Source organism: Scyliorhinus torazame, chromosome 3 (assembly GCF_047496885.1).
Source record: "Scyliorhinus torazame isolate Kashiwa2021f chromosome 3, sScyTor2.1, whole genome shotgun sequence".
Taxonomy (NCBI): Eukaryota; Metazoa; Chordata; class Chondrichthyes; order Carcharhiniformes; family Scyliorhinidae; genus Scyliorhinus; species Scyliorhinus torazame.
The window spans coordinates 110,864,568-110,877,615 of NC_092709.1; the positions used below are offsets into that span (position 1 = coordinate 110,864,568).

Genomic DNA, 13,048 nt, shown 5'->3' on the forward strand with positions numbered 1-13,048 from the left:
GAAGGAGTTTGGGGAGTTCTCGGGCTACAAGCTTAATGTAGGGAAGAGTGAGCTTTTTGTATTACAGGCAGGGGACCAAGAAAGAGAGACAGGGGACCTGCCGCTGAGGAGGGCGGAGAGGAGTTTTCGGTATCTGGGGATCCAGATAGCCAGGAGTTGGGGGGCCCTACATAAACTTAATTTGACGAGGTTGGTGGAGCAAATGGAGGAGGATTTTAAAAGATGGGACATGCTCCCGCTCTCGCTGGCGGGTAGGGTGCAGTCGGTCAAAATGGTGGTCCTTCCGAGGTTTTTGTTTGTGTTTCAGTGCCTCCCCATCGTTATCACCAAGGGCTTTTTCAAGAGAGTAGGTAGGAGTATTATGGGGTTTGTGTGGGCAAATAAGACCACGAGGGTTAGGAGAGGGTTCCTGGAACGTAATAGGGACTGAGGAGGGTTGGCTTGCCAAACCTAGGGAGCTACTACTGGGCAGCAAATGTGGCGATGATCCGCAAGTGGGTCATGGAGGGAGAGGGGGCGGCATGGAAGAGGATGGAGATGGCGTCCTGTAAAGGAACGAGCCTGGGGGCGTTGGTAACGGCACCGCTGCCGCTCTCACCGACAAAATACACCACAAGCCCGGTGGCGGCGGCAATACTAAGGATCTGGGGCCAGTGGAGAAGGCACAGGGGTGCAACGGGAGCATCGGTGTGGTCCCCGATCAGGGGTGACCACCGGCTTGTCCCGGGAAAGATGGACGGGGGGGTTCCAAGGCTGGCATCGGGCGGGGATTAGAAGAATGGGGGACCTGTTCATTGACGGGACATTTGCGAGCCTAGGGGCATTGGAGGAGAGGTTTGAGTTACCCCTGGGAAATGCCTTTAGATATATGCAGGTGAGGGCTTTTGTGAGGCGACAGGTGAGGGAATTTCATTGCTCCTGGCACAAGAAGTTCAACATAGGGTGATCTCGGGGGTATGGGTCGGGGAGGGCAAGTTGTCGGAAATACACCAAGAGATGAAAGAAGAAGGGGAAGCGCTAGTAGAAGAGTTGAAGGGTAAATGGGAGGAGGAGCTGGGGGAGGAGATTGAGGAAGGGCTATGGGCTGACGCCCTGGGTAGGGTCAATACCTCCTCCTCGTGTGCCAGGCTCAGTCTGATACAATTTAAGGTGGTTCATTTGACGAGGGCGAGGCTGAGTAGGTTCTTTGGGGTAGAGGATAGATGTGAATGATGTTCAGGGAGCCCGGCGAATCATGTCCATATGTTTTGGTCATGCCCGGCATTGGAGGGGTACTGGAGAGGAGTGGCGGGAGTAATATCTCAGGTGGTGAAAGTCCGGGTCAAGCCAAGCTGGGGGCTAGCAATATTTGGAGTAGTGGATGAGCCGGGAGTACAGGAGGCGAAAGAGGCCGGAATTCTGGCCTTTGCGTTCCTAGTAGCCCGGCGAAGGGTCTTGCTATTGTGGAAGGAGGCGAAGCCCCCTAGCCTGGAGGCCTGGATAAACGACTTGGCGGGGTTCATAAAATTGGAGAGGATTAAGTTTGCTTTGAGAGGGTCTGCGCAGAGGTTCTACAGGCGGTGGCAACCGTTCCTAGAATATCTCGCGGAGCGTTAGAGGAAGGTCGGTCAGCAGCAGCAGCAATTCTTGGGGGGGGGGGGGTGGGGGGGGGGGGGGGACGAGAGATTGTTTGAGGTGATGGACGAGCGGGAGATAGCATGGAGGGTGGGGAGAAATGGCACGTGCGGCCAAGAGCCAGTGTATAAAGCTATGTAAATATACCATCTTGCCATGTATATATCTTGCTCAGGGTGACTTTGCGTTATTTTGTTACGCGGCGGGGGGGGGGGAGTTATTGTTTGCAAGGGGAAAAAATTGTGTTGTTAAAAACCTTTAATAAAAATATATATATATTTTTTAAAAGGGTCTTTTAAAATCCAAAAATATGGGGCGGGATTCTCCGACCTCCCACCCAGATCGGAGAATCGCCGGGGTGGTGGTGGCGTGAATCCCGCCCGGCCACTCCGACGCCGGCTGCCGTATTCTCCGGCGGCAGTTTTTTGGCGGTTGTCGGGGATCACGGTGCGCCGGTCGGGAGCCGTTGACAGTGGCCCCCCCCGGTGATTCTCCGGGCCCCAACGGGCCGAGTGGCCACCTGTTTTCAGCCAGTCCCACCAGCGTGGATTGGACAAAGTTCATACCGGCGGGACCTGGCTACGCGGGCGGCCTCCGGGGTCCTCGGGGAGGGGGGGGCGGGATCTGGCCCTGGGGGGTGCCCCCACGGTGGCCTGGCCCATGATCGGGGCCCACCGATCCGTGGGCGGGCCTGTGCCGTGGGGACAGTCTATTCCTCCGCGTCGGCTGCGGTGGACCTCCACGATGGCCGGTGCAGAGATGAACCCCCCCCCTGCGCATGCCCTGGGATGACGCCAGCAAACTTTGGTGCTCCTGCGCATGCGTCAATTCGCGCCAGCCGGCGGAGGCCCTTTGGTGCCGGTTGGCATGGCGCCAAGCCGCTTCCCCGCCGGCCAGCGTGGCGCAAACCACTCCGGCGCTGGCCTAGCCCCTGAAGGTGCGGAGGATTCCGCACCTTCGGGGCGGCCCGACGCCGGAGTGGTTCACGCCATTCCTTCGCGCCGGAGTTGCCTGCCCCGCCGGTTCGCGCAGAATCCCGCCCATTATCTTTGACAGAGGATTAGTGAACAGAATGCAAACAGGAGGAATAAATGGGTCATTTTCAAGTAGGGTGCCGCAAGGATTTGTACTTGGGGCCTCAGATATTTAAAGTCCATGAATTCATGGAATTCGTAGATACCCAACAGAGGAAGGCATTCAGCCCATTTAGTCTTCGCCGACCCTCTGACAGAGCACCCTACCAAGGCCCAATCCCCACCCTATCCCTGTAATCCCACCTAACCTACACATCTTTGGACACTAAGGGTGCTGGACACGAAAATGAACGGCCAGTTAGATAGCGGGAGAGGCTAAAATCAGGAACCACGCCAGCCGCTAATTGGTTTAACTGGCCCGCACCCTTTGGAGAGATCTGGATCTGGCTGTGGCATGTCGAGAAACCAATAACTACCAATTAAGACCAATCTACATCACATTATCGAACAGCTCCTGTGATCTAACCGGCTCCCGAACAAGCGTCCACACAGGCGCCGTTTAGTACACTTATTTAAAAACGAGATGCTAGCAAACTGGCTGTTGTGGGGATCCGAGGAGTTGAGTAGCCCTCTCCGAAATCGGACACTCAGCCAGGGGCACCGAGGCTGCTGTCCTAGTGGGGGGGGTCGGAATCATTGGGGGGGTAGGTCATCCCTAGCCGAGGGGGCGCAGTGCCGAGGGGTCCGCCATGCCACCCCCTGGATCGTGTATACCCATAACGTTGAAAGCTCCAGCGGCTGCCTGTCTGACCCACCAAACATCCCTGTGACAGAGCCCCGTCCGGATTAATATTGTGAAGGTCACATTAACTCCCATTGGCTGTGGTGGCCGCTGGCCGCACAGCTGAAGGCTATTGCGAATGGGGAATTAGCAATTCATGTAATGCAAGCACTTCACAGCTCCCAAGTAGATTTCCGTGGGTACATATGCATGTCGCAGGCAGCTGTTACTGCCTAGCATCCCGGTCAGGCTGTGAGGCCTGGACCCTTGTCCTGAACTCTGGAGGCATCAGCGCGCAGCCTTGCGTGCACTGGGCAGTCCAGAAGGACCCTTCATTAACAGGAAGGGGTTACACTCCCTGAGCATTCAACTTGAGTGCGACCACCACCTGATGATCATGCCTGTCTGTGCATACTTCCCAGAATGTGCCCCAGAGTCCTGTCCACTACTTTCGCTCACCGAGGTGTGTGTCTCTGCCCATAATTAGCTTGTTTGTTTTGACGTTTATTGCTTTACATTTCCCTTGAACTCTATTCATTCAAAGATCTCGCTTCTGTTTGTCTTTTTAAAATTATTTTCTCGGATGTGGCCACTAGCAAGGCCAGAATTGTTGTTCAAATCCTTGCTCTTCAAGACTTTCTCCCAATTTACCTTTAGTTTCAACTTAGTTTTATCAGAATTTGCTCTTTTTCAGTAGGTTACCATAGACTTTGTCCTATTTATGTCACTCTCAATCCTAATCTTGAACTGTACAATGATGTGATCGTTACAACTCAGACGCTGTCCTGATTTTATCTCTGCCATCTGTTCTGGTTCATTACTCATGGCATGATCCAGCAGTGATTCTTGATCAGTACCTTCTAAAGTACAGTCGATTACATTGATCGGATGTTAAGAAAGCATAGCTTTTTTGAAAAAATATATTTATTCAAGTTTTTTACCAACACAATTTTTTCCCCTTACAAACAATTAACCCCCCACAGTAACAAAATAACACAAAATCGCACTGAGCAAAATATATACATGGCAAAATGGTATATTTACATAGCTTTATACACTGGCTCTCTCCCGCACGTGCCAGTTTCCCCCACCCTTCATGTTATCTCCTGCTCCTCCATCCCCCCAATGAATCCCCCCCCCCCCCCAGGGTTGCTGCTGCTGCTGACCAAACTTCCTCTAACGTTCCGCGAGATAGTCTAGGAACGGTTGCCACCGCCTGTAGAATGCCTGCGCAGACCCTCTCAAGGCAAACTTAATCCTCTCCAGCTTTATGAACCCAGCCATGTCGTTTATCCAGGCCTCCACGCTAGGGGGCTTCGCCTCCTTCCACATTAGCAAGATCCTTCGCCGGGCTACTAGGGACGCAAAGGCCAGAATGCCAGCCTCTTTCGCCTCCTGCACTCCCGGCTCGTCCACTACTCCAAATATTGCTAGCCCCCAGCTTGGCTTGACCCGGACTTTCACCACCTGAGATATTGCTCCCGCCACTCCTCTCCAGAACCCCTCCAGTGCCGGGTATGACCAAAACATATGGACATGGTTCGCCGGACTCCCTGAACATCTTCCGCATCTGTCCTCTACCCCAAAGAACCTACTCAACCTCGCCCCCGTCAAGTGCGCTCTGTGAACCACCTTAAATTGTATCAGGCTGAGCCTGGCACATGAGGAGGAGGAATTAACCCTGCCCAGGGCATCAGCCCACAAACCTTCCTCGATCTCCTCCCCCATCTCCTCCTCCCATTTACCCTTCAACTCTTCTGCTAGCGCTTCCCCCTCTCCTTTCATCTCTTGGTGTATTGCCGAAACCTTGCCCTCCCCGACCCATACACCCGAGATCACCCTGTCTTGAATTTCTTGTGCCGGGAGCAACGGGAATTCCCTGACCTGTCGCCTCAAAAAAGCCCTCACCTGCATATATCTAAATGCATTTCCCGGGGGTAGCTCAAACCTCTCCTCCAGTGCCTCTAGGCTCGCAAATGTCCCGTCAATGAACAGGTCCCCCATTCTTCTAATCCCCGCCCGATGCCAGCCCTGGAACCCCCCGTCCATCTTCCCCGGGACAAACCGGTGGTTACCCCTGATCGGGGACCACACCGAGGCTCCCACTGCACCCCTGTGCCGTCTCCACTGGCCCCAGATCCTTAGCGTTGCCGCCACCACCGGGCTCGTGGTATATTTTGACGGCAAGAACGGCAGCGGTGCCGTCACCAATGCCCCCAAGCTCGTTCCTTTCCAGGACGCCATCTCCATCCTCTTCCATGCCGCCTCCTCTCCCTCCATTACCCACTTGTGGATCATCGCCACATTTGCTGCCCAGTAGTAGCTCCCTAGGTTTGGCAGCGCCAACCCTCCTCGGTCCCTGCTGCGTTCCAGGAACCCTCTCCTTACCCTCGGGGTCTTATTCGCCCACACAAACTTCATAATACTCCTACCTACTCTCTTGAAAAAGCCCTTGGTGATCACGATGGGAAGGCACTGAAACACAAACAAAAACCTCGGAAGGACCACCATTTTGACCGACTGCACTCTACCCGCCAGCGAGAGCGGTAACATGTCCCATCTTTTGAAGTCCTCCTCCATTTGGTCCACCAACCTCGTCAGATTAAGTTTATGTAGGGCCCCCCCAAGTCCTGGCTATCTGGATCCCCAGATACCGAAAACTCCCCACCGCCCTCCTCAGCGGTAGGTCCCCTATCCCTCTTTCTTGGTCCCCTGCTTGTAATACAAAGAGCTCACTCTTCCCTACATTGAGCTTATAGCCCGAGAACTCCCCAAACACCCTAAGAGTTTGCATGACCTCCACCATCCCCTCCATTGGGTCCGCCATGTACAGCAGCAGGTCATCCGCGTATAGCGAGACCCGATGCTCTTCTCCCCCTCGGACCACCCCCCTCCATTTATTAGACTCCCTCAGTGATATGGCCACGGGTTCGATCGCCAATGCAAACAACAGGGGGGACAGGGGGCACCCCTGCCTCATTCCTCGGTACAGCCGAAAGTACTCCGACCTCCGCCGGTTCGTCACTACACTCGCCACCGGGGCGCTGTAAAGGAGCTTAACCCAGCTGATAAACCCTCCCCCGAACCCAAACCTACGCAACACCTCCCAGAGGTACACCCACTCTACTCGGTCAAAGGCCTTTTCCGCGTCCATAGCTGCCACTATCTCCGCCTCTCCCTCCTCCGATGGCAATATTATCACGTTTAAGAGCCGCCGCACATTAGTGTTTAATTGCCTGCCCTTTACGAATCCCGTCTGGTCCTCATGAATCACCCCCGGGACACAGTCCTATATCCTCATGGCCATCACTTTTGCCAATAACTTAAGTGTCCACATTGAGGAGCGAGATCGGCCTGTACAATCCACATTGCAGTGGGTCCTTGTCTCGCATTAATATCAAGGAAATTGTCGCCTCCGACATTGTCGGGGGCAGGGTCTTGCCTCGTTGAAGGTCCTCATTAGTAGCGGGGCCAACAGATCTACGTACTTTCTGTAGAACTCCACCGGGAACCCTTCTGGCCCCGGGGCCTTCCCCGCCTGCATACTCCCCAAACCCTTGCTCAGCTCCTCCAACCCGATTGGTGCCCCCAAACCAGCCACCTCTTGCTCCTCCACCCTCGGGAACCTCAGTTCGTCTAGGAATCGTCTCACCCCCCCTTCTCCCCCTGGGGGCTGGGATCTGTACAGCTCTTCATAGAAGGCCTTGAATACCTTGTTTATTTTCATTACACTCCGAACAGTGGTTCCCCTTCCATCTTTGATTCCCCCTATTTCCCTCGCTGCCGTCCTCTTACGGAGCTGGTGTGCCAACATCCGACTAGCCTTTTCCCCGTACTCGTAGGTCGCCCCCTGCGCCTTCCTCCACTGTGCCTCCGCCTTCCCCGTGGTCAACAGGTCAAACTCCATCTGGAGCCGTCGTCTTTCCCCAAGTAATCTTTCCTCCGGGGCCTCTGCGTATCTCCTGTCCACTCTCAAAATCTCCTCCACTAACCTCTCCCTTTCCATGCCTTCTGTCCTCTCCCTATGAGCCCTGATGGAGATTAGCTCTCCCCTGATCATCGCCTTCAACGTCTCCCATACCACCCCCACTCGCACCTCCCCGTTGTCGTTGGCCTCCAAGTACCTTTCGATACACCCCCTCACATTCCCACACACCACCTCATCTGCCAGTAGTCCCACATCCAGCCGCCACAGCGGGCGTTGGTCCCTCTCCTCTCCCAGCCCCATTTCCACCCAGTGCGGGGCGTGGTCCGAAACGGCTATGGCCGAATACTCCGTCCCCTCCACCCTCGGGATGAGCGCCCTGCCCAGAACAAAGAAATCTATCCTGGAGTAGGCTTTGTGCACGTGGGAGAAGAAAGAAAATTCCCTGGCCTGCGGTCTTGCAAACCTCCATGGGTCCACTCCCCCCCATCTGGTCCATAAACCCCCTAAGCACCCTGGCCGCCGCCGGCCTCTTTCCCATCCTTGATCTGGAGCGGTCTAGTGCTGGATCCAGCACTGTATTGAAGTCCCCTCACATGATCAGGCCTCCTACCTCCAGGTCCGGAATGCGCCCCAACATGCGCTTCATGAATCCAGCATCATCCCAGTTCGGGGCGTATACATTTACCAACACCACCCACGTCCCTTGCAGCCTACCACTCACCATCACATATCTCCCTCCATTATCCACTACGATAGTCTTGGCCTCAAATGACACATGCTTTCCCACCAAAATTGCCACCCCCCTATTTTTCACGTCCAGTCCAGAGTGAAATACCTGTCCTACCCATCCCCTTCTAAACCTGACCTGGTCCGCCACATTCAGGTGTGTCTCTTGGAGCATAGCCACGTCTGCCTTCAGTCCCTTCAAGTGCGCGAACACTCGAGCCCTCTTCACCGGCCCATTCAGGCCCCTCACATTCCACGTTATCAGCCGGATTGGAGGGTCTCTCACCTCACCTCACCTCGCCTCTCCTCCCCCCCCCCCCCGCCCTCCAGTCCCCCAGCCGGGGGAACTCTGTCCCGACCACCTCTTCTGCGTCCCATTCCCTTTCGGCCAGTGCAGCAGCAACCCTTTTTCTTCCCCCCCTCCCCCCCCCCCCCCCCCCCCCCCGCTAGACCCCGTCTAGCTTTTTTGCTCCCCCCATATCACTCCCGTAAATCAGCTGACACTTGCTGACCCCGCCTTCCCCCGCCGTCCCTTTGACCCCCCCGTGTGGGAATCTCCCAATCAATCCTTCGTTCCCCTTCCCGCCTTTCTTTCCGCATGCGGGAAAACAAAACCGCGCTTTCCAAAGCTTGCCCCGCCCCCTCTGGCGCAGCTCCTGTCGCGGCCTAGTCTCTCTCCCCCAGCCCATATAACATTTCCTGCGCGTGCTTGACCCCCTATATACAACAACCATCATACTTCAACCCTTAAACACCCCCCACCCTCATAAACCCTCAGTTAGAGTCCAACCTTTCAGCTTTTATAGCTTAAAGGTCCACGCCTCTTCAGGCATTTCGAAGTAGTAATGTTGGTCCTTGTATGTGACCCACAGTCGCGCTGGCTGCAGCATTCCAAATTTCACTCCTTTCCGATGCAGCACCGCTTTGGCCCGGTTGAAACCCGCTCTCCGCTTGGCACCTCCGTGCTCCAGTCCGGGTATATTCGGATCTCTGCATTGTCCCACCTACTGCTCCGCTCCTTCTTGGCCCATTTCAGGACCCTCGCTCTGTCCGTAAACCGGTGAAATCTCACCACCATCGCCCTTGGCGGCTCAGTTGTCTTGGGCTTCCTCGCCAGCGCCCGGTGCGCCCCGTCCAGCTCCAGCGCCCTCGAAGGGGCCTCCGCACCCATCATCGCCCCGATCATCGTGCCCGCATATGCCGCGGCATCGGCCCCCTCCACTCCTTCTGGGAGACCCAGGATCCTCAGATTATTTCTCCTCGACCTGTTCTCCAGGTCTTCGAGTCTTCCCGCCCACTTCTTGTGTAGCGCCTCGTACCGCTCCACTCTCACTGCCAGGCCCAAGAGCTCGTCCTCATTCTCACTCACTCTTTTCTGGACCTCCTGAATCTTCACCTTGTGGGCCTTCTGGGTTATCCCTAGTCCTTCGATTACCGCCAGCATATGCGCCAGCATCTCCTTACGCAGCTCCTCGAAGCAGCGCTTGATGAATTCCTGCATCTCCTCTTTGTCCCCGGCCGCCGCCATTTCGTTTTTTTCCCTCGCTTCTCCCGCTGCTCCAATGCCGCTTTTCTGGCCGTTGCACTTCAGGTCTGGTCCATAAAAGTTGGTAGGGGACCTCTCTCTCCTCTTCCCCACGGGTTGTCTGTAAATAAAATTCCGTTGAGGCTCCTCTCGCGAGCCCGAAAGTCCGTAATCACAGGAGCTGTCAAATCGTGCGGCTTAGCTCCGCATAGCCGCAACCGGAAGTCCTTAAGAAAGCATACTTGACAATAAACGATTATAAGCCCTATGTGGCGGCCCTCCCATGCCTGAGCCAGGCAGGTCTGGCCTGTTGGTAATTGACTCACTGATTGGACTCAGAGAGAGTTTTCTCTGGGAGCTAAATGCCGTTGTTTCCAGTCAGCTCCAGATAACCCTGTAAGCATGGATGGGTATGGGAGCTGGAAGATGCTAGAAACCTTACTAATAGGCTACATTGGTTTCAGCAGGTGAAATAGCCACAGTACCCCTGTGCTCAATTGGTTAACTTCATTAACCTGTACGTTAGCTCTCTGGTCTTAAGTAATTCGGGTGCATAATGCAGAGGGAAGAGTGACCATTTTCTGTTGGGCCAACACAAACATAGCTGTGAATTTCCCAGCAGTTTGCGTTGGAGTCATCATTGAATAATAGAATTTACAGTGCAGCAGGAGGACATTCGGGCCATCGAGTCTGCACCGGCCCTTACAGAGAGCACCCTACTCAAGCCCACGTATCACCCCTATCCCCATAACCCAGTAACCCCCACTTAACCTTTTTGGACACTAAGGGCAATTTAGCAAGGCCAATCCACCTAACCTGCACATCTTTGGACTGTGGGAGGAAACCGGAGCACCCGGAGGAAACCCACGCAGACACGGAGAGAACGTGCAGACTCCGCAGACAGTGACCCAAGCCGGGAATCAAACCTGTAGTGATCTGTACATCTGTACATACATCTGCACATACACCAGGGACTGCAGACAGATGTAACAGCCACAGCATCACTAGAGTGCATCAGAGATGGGTATAAAGGGTCCAGCCCAAGGTAGGATCCGCCTCTTTCAGAAGCACAGGGCTAGTGAGCAGCAGCAGCAGACAGAGACAGATCAGCATAGGCAGCTTACCTTAGCTTCACTGATCATACGTCTTGACTGTATTACATCTAGTTAAGCTCTGGAAACAGAGCAAACCTACTGAATAAAGTATTTGTGTTAACTGGAAGTCTACAATCTTTATTCAGACTTAGAGAATAATATGGAATCTGGGACCCTGGAGCTGTGAATCAATTGTGCTAACCACTGTGCTACCGTGCTGCCCCTTTAAATGCTGTTAAGCCTGATGTCAAACATTCAGTCAACCAAACAAAAATTAGCATCTTCCTTGGCGGGGGGGGGGGGGCGGATTTTGATCTAGAGTCTGGACAAATTAAATCCAATGGAGCACATCAATCCTGTCTTTGAAGACTGGGATTGGTTTGGCCTTTCAACCACTGGTCCCATGTTGTCCTGTTCCAGATGTCGGTTGGAGTGGTTCGGGGTGGCTGAATCGGTCAAGTCACCCCCCAGGCCAGAGCCTCGGTTGTTGACTGCCTGGTAAGACGGCTTGGTGGAAGTAATGTTGTCTCGTGCTTCGATCATTGGAATCCTTGAGATCCTGAAGAGTGCTCATTAATCCTGATCCTGCCTCGTCCTTGATTTTAGCTTTCTTCATGAACCAGTGAAGAAATATTTATCCTGAGGGCTGCCTTGCATTTCTACATCTCGGTTATTATCCTGGACTTTGATCCCTGTTGATCATGGTGTCATCTGCTCTATGTTGTCCATTTTTTCTTTTACAATGGAGTGAATAATGTGGGTGTGATGTCCTGTACCATTGATTATCCCGATTTGCCAAGATCATATCATGTTAAGCTGAATGTTGTACGCAGGATTTGTGCACAGTCTTTATCCTAAATGTATTTGGGTTTCATATTGTCTGACAAATCTTGTGATGGAGGGAGGGGGTGATTCTTGTTCTGTTCCCCATCTCGTATGGAATAGAATAGAAATAGAATAGAACAATGCGACGATTTTAGACATAGATGAGGAGGAATTACTTAACTCAACGTATTGTGAATCTTTTTAATCTCTAAAATTCACTATCAAAGAGAGTTCTGCAGGTTCAGACATTGAGCATGTTGAAGTCAGATGCAGGAAGACTGAATTGAATTATAAAAAAAATCTTGTGGGTCAGCGCTCTGACGTCAGGAGGAGGCGGTGTTTCTCTCTGGGCTCCGGGCACACGCACTGATGAGCGGGCATGCATACGTTCTGGAACGGCACAATGGATGGCTCCGCGACCCACCCGTGGGTCGCAACCCCCACTTTGAATATGCCTGCTGTATATAATGCATGGGATGTATGTACCGAGATAACAACCAGCAAACAATCACACAGATTGGAGTTGTTTTACTAAACATGGTAACGTCTGTTAATCACTCTTCTATTCTCATCAGAAATAACTAAAAATGACTGATGTATTCCCATTCTGCTCTAGTTACTTCAGGCAGTGCTCAATGATTCAAATGTAGCCAGGGCAGCAGAGGCTTGGATGAAGCTTACCGGTGAAAAAGGTAAAGAATTGTGATGCTGACTCTAGCCAACTAATAACCACTGTTACCTACTGTTTTGAAAAATCTTTTCTGACATTTCCAGATTGAAAGTTTGATAGAAATTGTGACAGTGTGAATTATTTTGGTTCCTTAGATCGCCAAGCTGTGAAGAGCATGATAGATTGCATCATCAGTACATCAGTGGATATAACAAAGAAAGATGTTGAAAGACAAAGCTACATCAATCAAGTAAGTAACTGGCACGGCAGGTTGAGAGTAATTTGTAATTACCAGCAAAGTTCCATGAAGACTATGTACAGACCACAATTGGCAATTTTGCCAACTTTTGTTGACATTATTAGATTGTGACAAATCATGTTATTGCTGTAATAAGATGAGAAAAATAGCAGAAAATAGTGACAAAATTACATCCAGAAGTATAATTTCAAAATTAGTGCTTTGAAATTTGGCTCTCCAAATATTAGCATGTTGATGCTTAATGAGTTCACTATCTACCTATTATTTTAATGAGGAATTTACCAATCCAACATTTCTGCTAATATAACAACGGAATTCTATACTAACCTGTTAAGTGTTTCCATGCGCCTGAAATTCCTTTGTCTGTTGTTTTTCAAAGAGATGAGTTTCAAAGCAAAAGTCACCGTGGAATTCAGCACAAATCAGTAAAATTCTTTGCTCCTTACACCACCTGACATTATGCTTCTGTATCTTTATATAATTAATTTAAATTATTCCTTGAATGTGCTTTTCTCAAACATCTATGATCAAAAAGTTTTTCAGCTATGGTTTCATCCAATTGCATGAGCAAAAGCCACATACTAAAAAAAAAGCTGTGTTATTTTGTATGTGTGGTTAGTTTATATGGTGACAAGTGACCATGGTGCAGCTG

The 13,048-nt window shown here is 52.2% G+C and overlaps 1 protein-coding gene across 1 annotated transcript in view; it reads left to right on the forward strand.

Annotated features, from left to right (window-relative positions):
• LOC140408643 (uncharacterized) overlaps positions 1 to 13,048 on the forward strand; it is a 169,943-nt gene that overhangs the window by 47,766 nt on the left and 109,129 nt on the right. The window contains exons 4-5 of the mRNA XM_072496121.1: positions 12,084 to 12,159; positions 12,293 to 12,387. Of these exons, the coding sequence (XP_072352222.1) occupies positions 12,084 to 12,159; positions 12,293 to 12,387 (171 nt within the window). The remainder of the gene's footprint in view (positions 1 to 12,083; positions 12,160 to 12,292; positions 12,388 to 13,048) is intronic.